Consider the following 21,838-nt stretch of genomic DNA (forward strand, 5'->3'; position numbering starts at 1 on the left):
GCAAGGCCAATGACAAAGCGAAATGCTTTTCAAGTTTTCATAAAAGCAAGAGATTTCTAGGAATCGAATAAGAGGAGAAGAAGTTGCTTCTGAAATCTTAGCGGAGTTGGATACTTAAGGTTGAGTTCGGAAGGAGTACAAAGGCAAATATGTAAAGTGCAAAACCTTATATTTTGTATTATTTTGTATGTATTTATGATGTAAATATTTGCATTTGTACTACTTCCAAACTGATCCTAAGTTGTGAAATTCACACATGGCTCATGGTGGTTGATGTGGCAAAATTTTGCATTTGGACACCTTGAACACGAGTTATTTTACAAAAGGGTAAAATGGGTATTTGGAAAAGATTTATGCATCAATTTAACATTTTATGTCTGGGTCTATAACGAAAGGGAGGTTTTTGTCGAATTCCTAAAAAGTTTAAGGAAGATTTTTGTTAAAGTAAAACTATATGGAAGGTTTTTATGATTGTCCGAAATTTCAGAGAAAGTTTTTGTATTTTACCCAAATATTTAAAACTTGTAGGCCTGGAAGTCTATCAAGGGCTGGGCCTATTAAGCCAACTTGGGTGAAATTAGATTGGGATTTTATCAACATTTAAATGAATTCAGCCCCAAAAGTCCAAAACCAAAATAATGTGAAATATTAACTTGGGCCAACCCAAGTTGCAACCATACCCCTTACCATAGAGTAGTCCTAGACGAGATATGGTTTTGCCTTGCTATCGGCTCCCACCATTTTGAAAAGAGTTATTAGAATGTTGCTAGAAATTAATGTTGTATTATGCCAAGAAAAAAATGAAATGCGACTCCTATGAGAGTATAAAGGCGAGTGATTCAGTCCACCTCAAAAATCTGATCCCCACCGTACAAGTCAGATGAATCATGCCCGTAGATTGATGTCAAATTCATGAGCAAGATGCGGTTTATAGGGGGCGGAGGCTACTAATAGATTAGGAGGGGGTTGCAATTTCAGATTTCTAAGGTGGATTGCAGTCCATTTATCCCTAAGGCTTAGTTTGGATCCGGTATAAATACAAAATTACACCGATATATTTGAAAAACGGCCCACAAATAAGTGTAAAAGATGAACGGGTCATGTAAAAGTTTTACACTGATGTTTGTTTGGAAGATCATTGGTTCCATCTTTTGCACTCACCTGGTGTAACGGTTAAAGTGTATGAGGACGACGACGAAGAAGAAGAAGGAAGGGGAAGAGAACATAGAAGCCAACAAGCTACTGAACAGAAAGTGAGAGAGAAAAAGAAGAAGATAGAGAGGGGAAGAGAGAGAGAGGGAGCGAAAACAATGGTTGTGGATGGTGTTGTGAACGAAACGACAATGAACACAAGGAAACCGAGGTAAAAGTCCATTGCAACCAAGAGATTGTAGTCCTTGCCGGTCGGCCAAGAAATAGAGCACCGCGAGTGGCGGTGAGCGGCGTATCAAACCCATAAACCAATGACTGGGTGTTGCAACAGGAGAGGCTCTCGTATGTGAGCCTATCTATTCTCGTTCTCGTCGGGTGCTGCAGTCCTTGCCGGGTGTTGCAACTGGCATATCAGACCGGGTTGCAGTGAGCCTCTCTGTTCTCGTTCTCATCTGGTGACCGGGTTACAGTCCTTGTCGGGTGTTGCAATCGACGTATCAGACCCAGAAACAAGTGATGGAAAAGTTGCCAGAGATCGTTGTCTCTCTATTCTTGTCGGAGGAAGAGAGAGAGAGAGAGAGAGAGAGGAAGAAGAAGAAGAAGAAGAAGAAGAAGAAGAAGAAGAAGAAGAAGAAGAAGAAAGAAGGAAAAGAGAGATTGAGTGCGAGTGATGTAATAAATACATCAAAAATTTTAATGTATTTATTATATTGATTATCGATGTAATTAAAAGATAAAATGTAATTTTACACCAACTTTCGATGTAAAATGATATGTTTACCAAATGTCTGCAAAATCGAACCAGCGTACAAAGTTTACCCCGGTTCGATTTTACACCTCTACCAAATGCAGCCTAAATAAAAATTGCCTATGATCACTCCATAGTTAAAATAGAGTGCATCCTTAGAAGTGTAATTCCCCGCATTTGGGTTTATTATCATGACTTTTTAAATATCAACTACCACCTTAGAGTTCACTTTTTAGGCTGAGTTTGGAAGGAGTGAAAATGCAAATATGTAGAGTGCAAAACCTTATATTTTATCTACACGGTACATATTTGCATTTGTACTCTTTCCAAACCAAGGCTTATTAAAATTTCTTTGACAGCCCATTTTTTTGCTTGACAGAAAATCTACATCTTTTCTTTTTTTTTTTTTTTTTTCTGCAAATGAAAATTAGTCATTGATGAGATTGTAAATAACACGAGGGGATCCGGAATGATCCCAAATTTGAGCACATCTACAATATCTCAAAATAATAACCAAAGCATGAACTATATGATTTTCATTACGTCGGATGTGCTGAAATGAAACACCACGGAATGTCAAAAGAATCTACTACTTTACTATAATGTCAATATTTCCCTTGGCCTCACGTCAAAACGATCATCCTAAAATTTTAATCCACCCCTTTACATTCATTTCTCTCTCTACACATGTGATTTTTTTTTTATAAGCTACACATATGTGATGTTAAATTAGCCTAAATACCTCTATATTATTTTTGTATGAGGTGATCGTACTTAGCCCAAATTTCGAGTCCAAACAAATATCACCACGTCAAAATGTTGTCAGGAACACCCAACTGAGAATAAACAGCACTTCTAAATGTAAAACCGTACGACACTTTTGACAGAATAAAACTATTAATCCTTCGAAGCTTTATTTTTGAGTGGGCTGGGCCGGATTTAAGGTTAATTCAGACCCGATCATAAAATTTGGGCTTAAGAATTGAGACTTACGTTAAAACCAATTTACCTCAACCGAGGCTCAGCCTGAACTAAGGATCCGTTTGGTTTGTGGTTGGAGTTAGAATTAAAATTAAAATCTATTGGAATTGGAATTAAAACAGTCCATTCCCATTTGTTTGATTCATATAAGAATTGAAATGGAATATAAAATCAGTTGGAATGGAATTTTATTCCCAAGCGAGAAGGAGGGAGTTGCTATTCCCTCAACTGGAGGAATGCTATTCCACTAGAAATGAGAATGAGATTTTGATTCTATCCAACCAAACAGTTGGAAATGGATTGGCGCATTCCGATTGATTCCAGACACCGATTCCCATTTTGCCAAATGGGCCCTAAAATTTGTCACATGGGTTGGGTTTAAGCTTGTGATAGGCTCGGGTTGATTTATTGGGATCTGGCAAGCCTATTGGGATTAATGTATTAAGGCCAGGGGGCCTGGAATTGGAATAACCTATTCCAATTCCAATTGTTTGATTGGGAGGAATTAAAATCCCATTCCCATTCTTACTGGAATGGTATTCCTCCCATTTGAGGGAATGGTCATTCCCTCCCTTTCACGAATGCAATCCCATTTCTGTTGATTCCAATTTTCATTCCCATTTTTATCTGAACCAAACAGACCATGGAAATTGACCATTTTGATTTGATTCCAACTGCAAACCAAATGGACCCTAAAAATGATTTTAAAGGAGTTTACACCAATTGTTTTCAGACTACACCAATGTAATTTTTGGTGAAAGGAGTTTACATCAATGTAATTGGGGTAAACTATAAACTTTACACCCCGTGAATTGTGAAAGGAGTTTACGTCGATTTTTGGTGTAACAATGCATGGTGGAATTTTACATCGATGGTTGATGTAAAGACTACATCAATGTAATTTTTTACACGCACAGATTATATATTTTTTCACTTTAGGCTCAGTTTAGAAGGAGTATAAATACAAATATGTACAGTACAAATACATACAAAATGTGAGATTTTACACTCTACATATCTTTATTTATACTCCTTCCAAACTGAGCTTTAACTGTTCACTGTATTTAAACTGATCGATTCACTTTTCAATCGATGTACTTTTACATTTTAAAAGCTTTACACTAAAAACAAACCCAGCCACATAGGAAAATTGCCTGCCTGCATGTATGTATAGATAGACGTGTTTACATATGTATCATGTATGTATGAAATGTAATATGAGCTCCGATTCAGTCTTAGGCTTAGCTCATGTGAGTCGAGCCCATGAACTCAGATCATTTACAACCCTGCAGGCCTGCATCTAGGATTCTAGATGGAAAGACTGGATTAGACGGCATTAAGGCTCATACTACTTTCCATTAGGTTTGATCTAATGGATTCTATATTCTAGTTGACTGCTATTAGGCTTATTTTTGCGATCTGGGCTTGAATCATTTAAAGAAGAGACTGGGCAATATGTCCAGGAATAGGATCGATTCACTGAGATGTAAACTTGTAATGTTGAGTTGGGCTTGGTATCTCTAAGGCCCAGAAGTCATAATAAGGAACTTTGAGGCCTGTTTGTTTTGCTGAAAAAGGATAGAATGACAAGAAGGCAATGCCCCGAGAAAGCTTTCATCATCATCATGACTCGATTGCTAGTTGTTACAGACTTGATTATACCGATGGTTTAACTGCCGTTTAAGGGCGCGCAGACACAGAGCAAGTTATCAGGATTCACGACTCTTGAGATGCTTAGCTTGTTATCATGACTGGTTCGCTAATTGCTACGGGGCAATGAGCCCTCTCCTTTCACATATAAAGGCGCCAAGCTCATAACTAGTAATTTCCTTTGTTTTCTTTTTTCCCTCTCCTTTCAAAAAGAGTCGTACCAGACACAGAGTGAGATAACAACAGGAAGAAAGAAGGAAGCAAATCCATCTTAGTAAACCCTAATTTTATGTTAAAAAATGCCCCGAGAAATCATCACTCTGCAAGTTGGACAATGCGGGAATCAGATTGGAATGGAGTTCTGGAAGCAACTCTGCCTCGAACACGGCATCAGCAAGGAAGGAAATCTTGAGGATTTCGCTACTCAGGTTGTTTGATTTCCTTTAATCTTCATTGGCTGTCTGTCTTTTATGTAATTTCGTTTATATTGTTTATTTTCAATGTAATTGCCTGGGTTAATTCTAAGATCAGCAGTTGAACACGTACTTCACCAAAAATGTGTTGCTATTCAAATTGTTGTCACTAAGCTTATTGGTTTTAGTTATTTGTGCCCCACAATCTTGTGCTTGGCATGGTTTATATTAACGTGATTGCTAAGTTGAATTATTAGATTGGTTCTTGAACCTGTACTTTCTTTGAAATGCTCTATTATTGACACCGTTTCTTAGTTGATCACTTCAATATTTAGGCACCCTTTGGTTGTGTGATCCCTTGACATATAAAGCGGTCATATTCATTTTTGCTGAAAGCCTTATTACAAGAAATTAAAGTGTCCTACTTTGTTATCCAGAGTAGAACATGCTTATCTTTTACATTGAAGCCTCAAAATGCTCATCCTTCATAAACAATAGGAATTGTTCAGCCTTCATTGATGACCATGTAATGCATAGTCTCGCATAAGTCATTAGTCTTTCTCACTCAAACCTAGTTGTATACTTTTTCTTGGAAGCATTTCTTCCATTATAAAAAGTGTGATGCACTTTTCTTTACTTATTTATATTTTTGCTTCTCTATCATGTATGTCTCTCACTCTTGGACTGTTTAAGTTTTCTTTGTTTGTTTTTTTTTTTTCTACAGGTGATTGGGTAAAGTTTATATTGGCTTATTTTTCCATTCTGGAATGTTTCAGGGAGGTGACAGGAAAGATGTGTTTTTCTATCAAGCTGACGATCAACACTACGTACCACGAGCTATCCTGTTGGACTTAGAACCCAGAGTAATTAATGGAATTCAAAACAGCGAATACCGGAATCTCTATAATCATGAGAACATATTTGTATCAGACCATGGAGGTGGTGCTGGAAACAATTGGGCTAGTGGGTACCACCAGGTTTTTCATTTAGTCCTTACTTTATCATTTATTTCCATTTCTGTTCTCTTTTAGTTTATTGGTAATTACTGCTGTGCTAGAAAGATTAACAGAATTTGCTTTGTCATTGACAAAATATGAGATATTATTGTTGTCATAAGTTCAAAGTGTCATTCATGGACAACATTCGAAAGTATCTGTTGATTTCTTGATAAAGAAAAATATAAACACCTTTCTTGTGAGTTTGAAGTGTAAAATGGAAAGCATCATTTTTTGTTCTATAGCTGACACTTTTAAAAGAAGTATCAAGCACAGACATTATGGAATAGAGTTTCCAAGTTACAATGAGATTATTAGTATATCAACATGGGTTACTGCACAATGAGATTATTAGAGTTTCCATTTCTGTTCTATAGCTGACACTCAAACCTAGTTCTCTCTCCTCAGTAGGGACGATCATGGGATGGGATGGGCCTGGCTGGGTTTTTACAGTACAGTAAGATCATTTTGAGCTGCCTGGGCCTGATAACCATAGATGCCCAGGCTCGGGCTGGCTGGGCATCCAGGGTTGCTCACATAAGTTAATAAAAATACATTTAAAAAAAAACTAAGTTTATATTCAAAGTTACAAAAAATTATAAAAAATTATGTATAAAATTTTAATTTTTACACACAAACACATACACATATAATGCATATTATATATCTTAAATTTCTGGGCTGGACCAAGGCTGCCAAGCAATGCGGACCAGGGCAGAAATGATTATTCCTACTCCTTAGTACCAGGAAAATGGAATTATCCAAATTGCTTTAGAAACTGACCTTCTGGACAAGATAATTTGGATTTCAATGCCCTTTCAAGTTTTAACTAGGCTGTGGTTCTAATTGGTTTGAACAACATACTGCGTATCTTCCTTTGTCATTTTGAAAGTTCCCACACCATTTCTATATGCTTCAGCCTGAAAGCTTTTATCAAAGTCAACTTTGCATGCATTTTCAAATTTTATTTCTGTAGGTACCCCTTTTACTAACTACATCCAAAACTTTGAGAGTTGTTACTTTAAACTCCTTGAGAATTAAAGCCTATTGTATGCCTGAGCCCTCCATTATCCAAAAAAGTACACAAAGATAAACAAAAGGAGCCTATTCTATCCATACTTTCAATTTATGTTGCAGGTTCTAGTAATCTTCTCCTTGTTTGCGAATATGAATGATAAACTACTCTATAATCATTCTACAGTAATTGCTATTACATGAATTGTGTATCATAGGGGCATGTAGGGCATGTACAAACAAAATAAGGTTGGAGCTTTATCTAACCATTTTACATGCCCCAAAAGTGTTTCACTCAATAACCAATTCTTGGATGCAATTCCTCCATGTGGAAAGAAATGTTCCAGGCTCTAAATTTTAATTGTTTATAAGCTATTATTATTAATGTGCTTGAAGTTGCTATAATTTGTTCTGTTTCCTTGATTATCATGTATAACCATCGCAATTAGGCAACCCCTCTTCATTGGTTATACATTGTTGATTAAGTGCGGGATGCATTTCCAAGATTTTTTTTTTGGTAGAAGGGTACATTCCAAGATCAAGTCCATCATTCTGAACTCGCTGAATTTTTAATTTGTTACATTCATATAGTCAAAGTACTGATTTCTATACAAGCTTGGGAAAACTTGGGAAATTTACAATTCCCTTCTTTCTGTTTACTATTTTGATTATTCTTAGGTCTAGTCCCCCCTCCACTCCCTTGCGGATTGTTTGCTGTAGTGCATTTTGACATTAGGATCATAAGCTTATGATAACTGAGATGATTAACGAAAGGTAGTTGATTTCTAATCAGGGAGAGCAGGTTCAAGAGGACATAATGGACATGATTGATAGAGAAGCTGATGGAAGTGATAGTCTTGAGGGTTTTGTTCTATGCCATTCAATTGCTGGAGGAACTGGCTCAGGTTCTTCCCCTTCTTTTTTTTTCTGGTTCTTTTTCCAATGTTTTGAAGTCTCCTATTTTTCTTCTTTTGTATCTCATATTTTATTTTCTTAACTCCGAATTTCTGAATTAACAGTTGAAAAACAACCCACTTGATGTATGAAACTGTTTGAGATTAGATGCAAACCAGAAAATGAACAAACAGGAGAAGAAGAGAAGAGAGAGCTGGCGGCAATGAGTGTTAGAGAGTAAGAAGTTCGAACATAACCTCTCTCTAACACTCTAAACATCTTATTAATAAGTTAATCTTTGACAAATTACAGAGAGGCCCTTGAGTGAGCAGGAAAATACAAAAAACAGAATATTACAGAGTATGGGCCCAGAATAAGGCCCACAACAGAGAGAAACATAACATAACATGAAATGACAGTCTATGGGCCATTCGGCCCATCTTCTCTACACTCCCCCTCAAGCTGAGCATAGATGTTAATCATGCCCAGCTTGCCAGTGTCATGTTGAAGCCTTGCCTTGGAAATGCCCTTGGTGAGAAAATCTGCCAGTTGTCCTTCAGAAGTAATGAATGGAAGACACACTTCACCGGAGGAGACTCTTTCACGAATAAAGTGTCTATCAACCTCAATATGTTTGGTTCTATCATATTGTACTGGGTTGTGAGCAATGTTGATGGCAGCCTGATTATCACAGTACAACATCATGGGTTTGTCATGATCTACCCCAAGTTCTTCCATTAAGGACCTTAGCCACAATAATTCCGAGACTCCATGTGCCATGGCTCTATATTCTGCTTCTGCAGAGGATCGAGCCACAACTGTTTGTTTCTTACTCCTCCAAGAGACAACATTACCAGCCATCGGACTGCAATACTCTGAAGTAGATCTTCTATCATCAATATTTCCAGCCCAATCAGCATCAGTATAGGCTTCAAATTTCAGATGACCATGTTTGGCAAATAGAATTCCTTTTCCTGGAGAGCCTTTCAGATAGCACAAAATCCGTTCTGCTGCTGCCATATGGGTATCTCTAGGAGCATGCATGAACTGGCTAATGCAACTGACAGCATACGCGATATCTGGCCTAATCATGCACAGGTACAAAAGCTTCCCAAGAAGTCTCTGAAAGACCCCTTTGTCTTCCAACAAAGTTCCATCCGAAGCTGAAAGTTTGTGACTCATATCAATAGGAGTTGCAGCTGGTCTTGCACCCAATTTTCCAGTTTCAGACAACAAATCAAAGGCATATTTCCTCTGGGAAATAAGAATCCCATCCCTGGATCTGGCAACTTCTATGCCAAGGAAATATCTCAACTCCCCCAGATCCTTAATCTCAAATTCTGTACGGAGGAAAGACTTAAGGCCCAGAATGCCAGAGGCATCATCACCAGTCACTATAATGTCATCAACATACACAATGAGATACACTGCTAGAGACCCACTTTTCTTCACAAAAAAAGTATGATCTGACAGTGTCTGAACATAGCCGAATTTAACAAGTGCAGCTCTAAATCTCTCAAACCAGGCTCTAGGAGATTGTTTGAGGCCATAAAGAGATTTCTTCAGTTTACATACCTTTCCTTGCATATCTTTCCCATACATTCCTGGAGGAAGACACATGTAGACCTCCTCATGTAAGTCACCATTCAGAAATGCATTTTTTACATCTAACTGATAGAGAGGCCAATCAAAGTGAGCTGCCAGAGATAAAAGAACCCTCACAGATGTCATCTTAGCAACAGGGGAAAAAGTCTCCAGATAGTCAATCCCATATGTCTGTGTGTAGCCCTTTGCAACGAGTCTGGCCTTGTACCTCTCAATAGTCCCATCTGCCCTGTATTTAATGGTAAAAACCCACTTGCATCCAACTGGATCCTTCCCTTCAGGCAAATCCACCACCTCCCAAGTACCATTTTCATGTAGAGCATCCATTTCAACCTGCATGGCATCTCTCCATTCTGGAATCCCAAGAGCTTCTGATACAGACCTAGGAATGGGGTTAGAAGCAACTGAAGAGAGGTAGGCACAATATGAAGGGGAAAGTAGGTCATAAGAAAGGTGTTTGGAAATGCAGTGTGCAGTACACTTCCGCTTTCCTTTCCGAACAGCAATGGGGACATCAAGATCTGGGAAGGGGGATTCCAAGGGAGCTGAAACAATACCTGTTATCTCATCTGTGATTGGGAGGGTATGAGCCTCATCTGTTGTAAGGGAAACCACTTGCTCATTCCTGGATCTCTGCCTTTGATACACTTTGGGATTATGGGTAGGACGAGGAGGTAAAGAAATAGGAGCACTAGGACAAGAGGAATGAAGTGGCTGATCCTCCTTTGATTCATTTTGTGAGGATACAGATTTGTCAAGAGACTGAACTGGGACAGGAAGGGGAAGAGCAAAAACTTGTGACAGACTCTCCCCCTGTTGACAATGTCCTTCCTGAGAGGAACCATAAAAAGGAGAAAGTTCATCAAAGGTAACATCCATAGAGACATGTCTGGTGCCAGTCTTTGGATCAAAACAACAATAACCCTTTTGTGTGGGGGAGTAACCGAGGAAGATGCATTTGTGGGCTTTTGGTTCAAACTTGTGTCTCTGCACACTTGGAATGTGAACATAACAGGTACAACCAAACACACGAAGAGGAATTGGGAAGAGATCCTTATCTGGATGAAGAAGACTGAAGGGGGATTTAAACCCTAAAACCCTGGATGGCATACGGTTTATGAGATAGGTAGCAGTAAGTACAGCATCACCCCAAAATCTTGTGGGAACATGTGAGGCAAATAAAAGGCTCCTTGCAACTTCAACAATATGTCTATTTTTTCTCTCAGCAACTCCATTTTGTTCAGGGGTTCTAACACAGGAGCTTTGGTGAATAACCCCCATGTCAGAGAGATACAAGGATAAGCTCTTCTCAAAATACTCTTTTGCATTGTCAGATCTGAAAACCTTAATTCTGGTACCAAATTGAGTCAAAACCAGCTCATGAAATTGCCTCACAAGTCTCGGGACTTCGTCTCGGGATTTCATTAAGTATATCCAAGTGAATCTAGAAAAGTCATCAATGAACAGGATAAAGTATTTGTAGCCCCCCATAGAGGATAAGTGGTAAGGCCCCCACACATCAGAGTGTACAATATGAAAAAGAAAAGATGATCTTTTATTGCTCACAGGGTAATTTTTTTCTACAATGCTTTGACAACTGACATGACTCACAATTGAGACTGGACACACTGACTCCTTTAAACAGTTTGGGAAGCAAATGACTTAAAGCAGAAAAAGGTAAATGACCCAACCGACAATGACTCAACATAATTTGACTGACTGACTCTGAAGAAGTAGAACCAAAAGCAGCATTCTTGGGATGATCAAAGCATTGGCCAGGGGTGTCGAGCAAGTATATTCCATTCGCTTCATGGCCACTCCCAATCACCTTCCGAGACTTCAGGTAACACACAGTGAGAAGGGAAAAAGGTTACACAACAATTCAATGACTTGGTCAAGCTACTTACAGATAACAAGTTGGTATTTAACTTAGGTACATGAAGAGTGGAAGATAAAAGTAAAGAGCCTGTAGGCTTGACAGTTCCCTTGCCAGAAATGGGGGCAAGAGAACCATCAGCTAAGGTGATTTTGTCACGACCAGGAAGCAAATCATATGACACAAACAAAGTGGAAAGGTTGGTCATGTGATCAGAAGCACCTGAGTCAATGATCCAAGGGGTCTTGGGATTACCTGAGGTAGATGCATGGTTAGCAGAAGCCCTTATACCTGAGTGAGCAAATGCGGAGGTGGCTGGACTTCCAGAAGGGTTGGATGATGAAGTTACACCTTCAAGCTGACTGATCATCCTTCCAAACTTCTCATAATCAGCTTTCATGGCTGCCAATTGTGCACTTGCAGACTCAAACTCTGTATCTGTACTTGTGGCTGTATGTGCACTTCCTGTCTTTCTACTGTCATTTTTCTTCTGGAATCGGATAGGGACAAGACTGGGATGCAATTTCCAGCACTTGTCCTTAGTGTGTTTCGGCTTCTTGCAATATTCACACACCACCTCCTTCTTTCCTGTGCCACTGGGGGCTCCTGTAACCCATTTGGGTTTGATTCCCATATTTGCAAAATGATCATTGATACTGACCCCTTGAACCTGCACTTGCCTCCTGCTTTCTTCACTGCTGACCAAAGCATATGCTTGAGACAATGAAACATCTTCCTTGGACAAGATGTTTTGCTTTGTAATGTCATATTCAGAATTCAGCCCTGTCAAGAACTCAAAGACCCTATTCCTTTCAACCAATTTCCTATATGTTTCAGCATCCTTAGGGGTATCCCATGTCACGGCCTCTATCAAATCAATCTCTTGCCATATAGATTTTAGGGCTGAGAAGTATGCTGCAAGTGACTTTTCCCCCTGTCTTAGATTCTTCACATCACTTCTCAGTTTGTAAGATCTGGCAACATTCAACTTCTGGGAGTAAGTTTCTGCAACACTATCCCAGATTTCTTTAGCCGAGTTCATCCACAAGTAATGTTGGCTAATCTGTGGCTGCATTGAGTTCACAAGCCACCCAATCACTGTGTAATTCTCTTGCACCCATTTCTCATAAGAGGGATCCTCCTCTGGGGGAGCTTTCTTGCCCCCAGAGATAAACCCCCACTTTCCTCTATTGCAAATATGAATTTTTACGGATTGTGACCAGGCCAAATAATTGGTTCCATCCAATTTAACTGTAGTTACAGCCAACAAGGAATCAGTTGTAGTTCCCAAATTATGTCCATATTCTCTCAATTTCTGAGAAGTCCATTATGTAACAACTTGAATTAGGGTTTCGGCAGGCCTTTAAAAGTGATCTGATTTCAAAGAACTCAGATTGAGTTGAAACAATAGCAAACACAACAACACACAAACTCAGTTCAGAACTGACAGCCGTGAGAACCAAGTTCGGTGGCAGCACTTTCAAAGAGGAGAAACTCTGATTCAGCCTTCAAAGAACAATCAGTAGGCCTCCAAGCAATATGTATTCTTGGTTTCCAACAATAATTTCCCAAGGAGAACAAAGAAAACAGTCCACAGTACCTAAGAGGACTTTCTACAAACACTATGTATGCAACAGTCAACACTTCACTGTTAACAAGCAGAAATCACTTCAAGAACACTTTGTCTAAGTCCAAGAAGCAGCTGAACTAAAGTAGAGGCTTGTACCACTCAATTTAGATCAGTTTTTTGGCAGTTTGGAAGCCCAATAACAGCCGAACCACACTTCCAGAATAACCCGGAAATCAGTCCAGCAACAGTGCGCCGAATGGAGGTGTTTTGAATGCTTTAACAGTCCTCCCAAATAACAAAAAATAACTCAGCAAAGAACTGAGAAAAGACTTACAGCAAGAGAGTCTCTGGTTTGAACTATAAACCAGGCCGAACACTTGTTCTCTAAGATAACTTCGAAAGTCCTTTTCTCTGATTTCAAATCAGGCCAAACAACTTGCTCTCTGATTCTTCCTGGTCACCGAACCCTTCTCCAAGTGTATAGAAACTTGGGCACCCTCCAATGACCTCCAAGAACCAGGCGGATGACTGTAAACTTTTAGCCCTAGAACCTCCTCATGTAGTTGGCTGAACTAGAACCACATGAGGGACACGCCAAGCAATGGCCCGCTCTGATACCAAGTTGAAAAACAGCCCACTTGATGTATGGAACTGTTTGAGATTAGATGCAAACCAGAAAATGAACAAACAGGAGAAGAAGAGAAGAGAGAGCTGGCGGCAATGAGTGTTAGAGAGTAAGAAGTTCGAACATAACCTCTCTCTAACACTCTAAACATCTTATTAATAAGTTAATCTTTGACAAATTACAGAGAGGCCCTTGAGTGAGCAGGAAAATACAAAAAACAGAATATTACAGAGTATGGGCCCAGAATAAGGCCCACAACAGAGAGAAACATAACATAACATGAAATGACAGTCTATGGGCCATTCGGCCCATCTTCTCTACATTAACTTTGTACCAGTACACAGCTACCTCTGATGTACATAGTTGAATCATGTTCATTTTCTGTAATTTTCTTCTATTTTGAAGCAGTTCAAATTATGAGTTGAAATACTTCTTTATCTCTGTTGTGCAGAAATAATGATCTTCTGTACAGTTTATATATATATATATATCCAGAAAGTTAAAGTCTGTTATCCAATTCTCCTAAAAAATTATATCATTCATGTGAGCTTGAGAACTGTACTCAAAGTAGAGGAGAGGAGAACACCACTGGTATGTTGTGAATGTTGAACTGAACTGCTCAGTCGACCATGCTATTATTTATATTTGAATGTAGTACAATGATACAAGTAATTACTGGAATGCCCCTGATTAGTGATGGGACACCTAGTTAACTTAAAACATTAAACAGGCTTAGGCCCATTAACATAGGTCCAGTTACAGGATAACTTAAACTCAAGTATGGGCTAATAAGAACTCTTATCAGCCGAATACTCATACAAAGAGACTTCATTCTAACACTCCCCCTCAAGCTAAGCATGGATATCAATCATGTTTAGCTTGCCAAGTATGTCCCTGAACTTTGTTGCTGCCAGCCCTTTTGTCAATACATCTGCAATTTGCATCTCAGATGGAGTATAAGGCACACTGAGTTCTCTCGAGACAATTCTCTCTCTGACAAAGTGTTGATCAATTTCAATATGTTTTGTCTTGTCATGCTACACGGGATTGTTGGCAATGTTGATAGCAGCTTTATTATCACAATACAGCCTGAGAGGACCCTCAACCTAAATACCAAGCTCATTAAAAAGAGTTCTGAGTCATAAGAGTTCAGAAACCCCGTGTGCCATAGCTTGGTATTCTGCTTCTGCACTTGATCTAGCCACTACATTCTGCTTCTTATTGCGCCATGTGACCAGGTTTCCTCCCAAGAATGTACAATAACCTGAGGTTGATTTTTTGTCTCCAATAGTCCCAGCCCAATCTGCATCAGTGTAGACTTCAATTTCAAGTTTGTTGTTTTTCTTGAATAGAATTCCTTTCCCTGGGCAAGTCTTTAAGTACCTGAGAATTCTTTCCACTGCTCTCATATGAGGGATCTTTGGTGAGTGCATGAATTGACTGACAACATGCATTGCATAGGCAATGTCTGGTCGAGTAAGGGATAAGTATATCAGCTTTCCTATCAATTTTTGGTACCTCTCTTTATCACAGTATTCCTCACCCATTGATTCTTGTAGTCCATGGTTCGGTTCTATTGGGGTGTATGCTGGCCTGCACCCCATCATGCTTGTTTGCTCTAGGAGATCTAGCACATATTTCTGCTGACGTATGTAGATTCCTTCTCTTGATCCAGCAACTTCAATCCCAAGAAAATATCTCAGATTTCCCAGGTCTTTGATCTCAAATTTTGAAGCTAAGAACTCCTTCAGCCTCTTCATCTCTTCTAAGTCATTTCCGGTAATCACCATATCATCCACATAAACAATGAATGTCATAAGTTTGCCATCCCGTTTCTTTGTAAATAATGTATGATCTGCACTGCTCTAAGTGTACCCCACTTTCTTCATGGCCATACAAAGTCTCTCGAACCATGCTCGAGGAGACTACTTCAAACCATATAATGCTTTCCTTAGTTTACACACCTTCTTTCCAACATCATAGCCTGGTGGAGGTTCCACAAATACCTCTTCATAAAGATCACCATTTAGGAAGGCATTCTTCACATCCAGTTGATGGAGTTCCCAAGAGAAATTTGCTGCTAGTAATAGTAGAACCTTGATTGTGTTGAGCTTTGCTACTGGGGCAAAGGTTTCTTTGTAGTCAATTCCTTCCTTTTGTGTAAATCCCTTTGCCACAAATCTGGCATTGTACCTCTCGATTGACCCATCTTTCCTGTGCTTTACTATGAATACCCACTTGCACCCAACAGTGCCTTTCCCCTTTGGCAAGTCCACTAATTCCCACGTTCTTGCTTTCATTAGGGCTTTCGTCTCTTCATTCATGGCTTCTTTCCACCTTGGATCAGATGCCGCCTCTGAGTACCTGGAAGGGATACATATAGAGGAAAGAGCAGACACAAATGAGTGATAGGCGGGAGATAAGTGTGAGTAAGAAACAAAATTAGCTATGGGATGCCAGGTGGTACAAGAACGAACAGGCTTACGGAGAGCAATAGGAAGATCCAAATCCGAAGTGTGTGAGTCAGAATTACCTTGGATTGCAGAGACAGATTGATCTGAGTTCAACTGGTTGCAATCTTGAGGTTGAGGGCCCTTCTTCCTTCTATTGTATGCAAGTATCTCTTTCTCTTGCCTACTGGAACCTTCAGGAGCATCTGCTGTATCAGGAGAAGTAACTGGCATAGTGGGAGCCTCACTAGGTTGATCCGGAATGTCACAACTAGGAGTAGTGGAAGGTGATGAAAGGGAAACAAAAAAGAAGGGAGAACGAGAATCCTCTTCCAACCCACTAGTCTCCCCCTGAAGAGGATTCTGAGAAGACTAGAAATAGGGTTGAGACTCAAAAAAGATTACATCTCTGGTGACATACTTTTTCTTGGAGACAGGATCATAACACTTGTACCCCTTTTGTGTAGGAGAGTACCTCAAAAATATTCCCTTTGTAGCCTTGGGATCCAACTTGGTTTTCTTTGGATCCTTCACATGTGTGAAGCATGTACAACCAAAAACCCGTGGGGGAAGAGAAAATTCTGGAAGAGTGGGACACAAAACAAAGAAAGGAGTCTTCATACCCAATACCTTAGATGGCATCCGATTTATTAGGTATGATGCAGTAAGTATAGCTTGAGACCAATATTGCTTGGGCACTTTGTGCTGGAATAGTAGGGCTCAAGCTGTCTCCAATAGGTGCCTGTTCTTGCGCTCAACAACCCCATTTTGCTGAGGGGTGTTAGCACAGGATGATTGGTGTAACATGCCTACATCTTCCATGAATGAATTCAGGGATCTTTCAAAGTATTCAGCCGCATTGTCTGACTGGAATTGCTTAATCTTCTTATAAAATTGTGTTTCAATCATCTTGCAAAAAGTCATAGGTATCCGTGGTACTTCATCTCGTCCTTTTAACAGATAAATCCATGTGCACCAAGAATAATGGTCAATAAAACTGATAAAGTAACGGAAGCCATCAATGGATACAATGGGTGAAGGTCCCTAAACATCAGAATGAACCAAATCAAAAGGAGCTTGAATTTCATTACTAGAAGTTGGATACACTGTTCTACATTATTTTGACATTTGACACACATCACAAATTAAATTCTGACTTGGAATTCCCTTAAACAATTCGGGAAACAACATTGCTAAAGAAGAGAAAGACACATGACCTAGCCTAGCTATTGACTCCACACTTTTCAGACTAGTAGTAGAAGAAGCTTGTAGGGCTGAGCCGATGTCTGCATCAAAATAGTAGAGACCCCCATACTCATGACCACTCCCAATCATTCTCCTCGTCAATCTGTCTTGGAAGACACAATGAGCAGGAAAAAAAGTTATGCTGCAGTTCAAATTTTTTGTAAGTTTTGAAACAGACAAAAGATTTCAGGTAAGACTAGGAACATGTAGGACTGATTTAAGAGAGAGGTCTTTGCTTAAGTCAACCACCCCCTTTCCAGAGATGGTGGAGAGAGACTCATCAACTACTCTCATCTTATCCTGGCCAGACAACAAATGATATGAAGAGAATAAGGAGGACATATGTGTCATATGGTCAGTTGCTCCAGAATCAATCACCCAAGAGGTGGAATCAATGAAACTAGTTGCACTAAAGGCAGAGATTGTACCTGATCTGACAAGAGAGGTGGAAGCTAAAGTATTGTTCTTCAGACGGGCTATTGCCCGGCTGAGAAACTCTACCTCACTAGCCGTGAAGCCCAAAGTACTTGGTCCAAAGGAGTCGGCACCCTGTGGAGGAAGAGGACACTGTCGGAGTACTTTGTGAGTTGTCACTACTGTTGTTGGTGGCAAGATTCCCACTTGGTGTGTGACCCTTATGTTGTCTTTTGTCCTTTCTCAAAGCAGCTGATACCATGTGAGCTTGAGAGCTGTACTCGAAGTAGAGGAGAGGAGAAGAACACCACTGGTATGCTGTGAATGCCGAACTGAACTGCTCAGTCGACCATGCTATTATTTATATTTGAATGTAGTACAATGATACAAGTAATTACTGGAATGCCCCTGATTAGTGATGGGGCACCCAGTTAACTTAAAACATTAAACAGGCTTAGGCCCATTAACACAGGTCCAGTTATAGGATAACTTAAACTTAAGTATGGACTAATAAGAACTCTTATCAGCCGAACACTCATACAAAGAGACTTCATTCTAACATTCTAACAATTCATAATACTGTTATCTGGAAGGAAAAGAAAAGTTGTTGGCATACTTCTTCTGAACCATCAGTTCTTTATTTTTATTTACATTAAAGGTGTCTTTGTTTACATGTCTCCTGGCCTTTCTTTTTTCTTGTATTCTTTCATGGTATCTGCAGTTGTTCAGGATCCATATCTAGGAACTGTTGACTAAGAATATATCAAATTCTAGTTAACAAGATCATTTGTTAGATTTTCTTGAGAGATGCCATTTCTAAATCGAACTATTGTTTTCTCTTTCTCTCATTTTAGTAAGAAAATTGTTTGTAAAGTTGCTCTTGGGCTTGAGCTCATCTTGGTAGATGGGGAGCTCATTATATCTCTTTTATCATAACATCTACCATTAGATTTATCTAATAAAATGTCCTTTTATTGTCTCAATTTATTGAAAACTGACCAAGCTAAGTGGGTGTTTAGTGTCTTTTATGGAACTACAGAAGCATTGCTAGATATGGTTCCCCAAGGCTGGGGAGCTATGTAATGTATCACCCAAGTGATATCAGGTTAGGAGCTTGCCTGGTGTTTATGTGAATGTACAGTTTGCTTAGGTATGATTTTGCCAGGTGGTTGGTCATTATTGATTATTTCTGTAAGCTTATAAATTTGAATCGTGTTTAAGCCTGACTTCTATGATTTTGCAAAGACAATGAGATATGATGCTATTAAACTTCAAAAAGGACAAAGTTAAGGCAGCAAGGAATGATTTGGTGGCTTACGATTTGGCAGAGCAAATGACCCTTGAGAGGTTAGAATGATGAAACAGGTTTCATGTAGCCAACCCCATATAGTTGAGTTATGGCATCTTAAGTTGAGTGCTGAATGCCAAAAGTTTGCACGTGGGTCATTATCAGTATTGAATTTTAATCCACACTGAGGTGAGACATATACTGGTTTTCTAAAAACTCCTGGAGTTGACCAAGTGACTGAATGAATGTCTTGGTGCCTGCGTAACTAGTAAGATCCATAACCTAACTTCACCTAGGCTTTGAATGCAAACATGTTTTAGTTAGTCAATGTTAAAACTAGAAACAAGTGTATTTATTTACTAATAAACAGTTTTCCACATATAGGTCATAAGAAAGACTTTAAAGGATATGTCCTAAGACATTGTCTTGGTTAAGACTTTTCTTATAACTATTCTAAAAAAGATTTTGGCATCATTTGAGGAGATAATCAAATCTTTATTACTATTGCAGTGTTTGCAACGTGGTGTTGTTATTATGTTTCTTTTGGAACCTTTGTAGTATTTGGAAATATGCCTTATCACTATTTTTTCTCTCAATCTCAACTATTTACATGTTCTCTTTTGGCGTTTACTCAATAATTGATAGTTATTCTCTCTCTCTCTCTCTCTCTCTCTCTCTCTTAAGGGCTACACAATGGGGGGGGGGGGGGGGGTAGCCCATCCCCCAACCCAGGTACAGGTGGGATTTGATCCCAAGTCTCTACTACAACCGGCAGGAGACCTTACCAACCAGCTGGTTGGCACCTTGCAGATATTTATTCTCTTTCATTTAGCATCAAAGAGGGTCTTATACCATGCACTATGGACCTCTCATTCTTCCAGTATTAATCTATGCGCTGAGGTGATGACTAGTGGTTTTAGTCTCTCTTGTTGATGCATTGACTAGTCAGTGCTTAGGTGCTAACTAGTCGATGAAAAAAGATATGTTCTCAATTTTAGAAATTATTGCAATCTTGTAATTAAGTTAATATATATAACAGCCATGCAGGAAAAGAATGATATTGAACATTTAATTTACAGTCTTTGTTTTGCAAATGTAAAAATTTAGGCCTATCCTAAGATCCAATTAAAGGATGCGACCTTGAGTATTTGATGTCCCTTTTATTCGTGGCAACTCCATACTTGCACTCTATTGATTGAAAGAAAGCTCAAGAAAACTCCTCCACTGCCTTCTTTTCTTTTTATATCTTTTCCTATTTTATATACCATCAGCCAATCATGTTCTATCAAAAATATTTAAAGTAACATCATGACTATAGCAAAATACATTTTCTTTATTATTTTAAACAATTAGGGATATGAACAAACAAATAAAGCTTTAATTGACTAGTTGACTCTTATTTGTCCCAGCCAACTACATTATGAGTATCAACCAACTAGTTAGTGATGCAGTTGGTCTAATTCTCAACTGATGCAGTTGGTCTAGTTCTCAACTGACCAGTCAGTTGACTAGTTGATGCTTTGACAATACTGCTTACTTCCAAAGAGAATTTATGTATTATATTTAACTGGAACTTAGGGGTTTTTCAATATTGTATTTATAATTTACTTGTGCAGGAATGGGTTCATACTTGCTGGAGACTCTGAATGATCGCTACAACAAAAAACTTGTTCAGACATACAGTGTATTTCCTAATCAGATGGAAACAAGTGATGTGGTGGTCCAGCCATACAATTCACTTTTGACTCTTAAGCGGCTTACACTGAATGCAGATTGTGTTGTTGTTCTTGATAACACTGCATTAAATAGGATTTCTGTTGAACGCCTTCATCTATCAAATCCCACCTTTTCACAAACAAATTCTTTGGTTTCAACTGTAATGTCTGCAAGCACAACTACTCTACGGTATCCAGGGTACATGAACAATGACTTGGTCGGGCTTCTTGCATCATTAATTCCAACTCCTAGATGCCATTTTCTAATGACAGGATACACTCCACTCACTGTGGAGAGTCAGGTTAGACTTGATATGCACTTCCTAGCACATAAGGCTTTAGCATATTTTATTCTACTGCACTGGAAAATATTTTGGCTTTTGTTGCAGATTCATTGTTTAAACAGGAAGATAGTTGTAATTGATAGTACCAATAAAAATGAAGTCCTAATTGAGTATTATTCAACTCATTAAGACAAAAGCCTGTACTTCAATTGTGTTGTGATATATGCTGAAACCTTAAGGTTGCTTTTTTTATCCACTTTTTATTCCTATATAAAGTGAGACAATATTGTATGGGGTTTTGTCCCACCTCTTAATTTTTTTATAGATACTCAAGAAAAAAAAAAAAAAAAACTGTGTTAGTGGGGGAGGGGGGAGGGATGAGGGAGAGGGTGGATGTTGGCAACTTACGAGGGTGGGAGAGTGGGTCTGGGTATTGACAACCATTTAGGGTATTTCAGACATTAGTCATTAGTCGCATTCAATAATGTTTAATATCTGAATTATCTGATAGGGGATGTTTAAGGATTGGGTTGAAGTATTTTTCAGAAATGTGAGTAAAGCTTTAATGATTAGCCTTTGAAACAGGCCATTACTCAATGTTGGTCCCAGCTATTTGGGGTCTTGGGAGGGGTACATAGTTGTTAAGGCGACACCTAGGCAACAAGGCACCCTTTGAGGCTCGCCTCGCCTAATTGCCAAGTAGTTTTGTACTATGTATTATAAAATACTTTTTTATTCTTTATTTTTTGACATTATAATTATAAAATAGGCACTATTAAACTAAAATATTCATTCCGTGTATTTATATGCTAATTTCTTTTTATTATTTTCTTATTTGTTAGGGTTTAATCAATACAAACATTGCTAAATGCTGTATTGAACCCTCAAAGACATTAAAACCTGAACCAATAATTAAGGA

The 21,838-nt window shown here is 38.9% G+C and overlaps 1 protein-coding gene across 1 annotated transcript in view; it reads left to right on the plus strand.

The window, feature by feature from the left end:
* The first annotated feature begins 4,451 nt into the window (after positions 1–4,451).
* The window catches only part of LOC148879688 (tubulin gamma-1 chain-like), a 31,191-nt gene continuing 13,804 nt past the window's right edge, over positions 4,452–21,838 (plus strand). The window contains exons 1-4 of the mRNA XM_088961307.1: positions 4,452–4,959; positions 5,721–5,921; positions 7,747–7,858; positions 20,537–20,937. Coding sequence (XP_088817433.1) covers positions 4,831–4,959; positions 5,721–5,921; positions 7,747–7,858; positions 20,537–20,937 — 843 coding nt within the window. The 5' untranslated portion in view covers positions 4,452–4,830. The remainder of the gene's footprint in view (positions 4,960–5,720; positions 5,922–7,746; positions 7,859–20,536; positions 20,938–21,838) is intronic.

The sequence above is a fragment of the Nelumbo lutea genome, chromosome 1 (assembly GCF_056320005.1).
Source record: "Nelumbo lutea isolate HS-2025 chromosome 1, American lotus-T2T, whole genome shotgun sequence".
In the NCBI taxonomy this organism is placed as follows: domain Eukaryota; kingdom Viridiplantae; phylum Streptophyta; class Magnoliopsida; order Proteales; family Nelumbonaceae; genus Nelumbo; species Nelumbo lutea.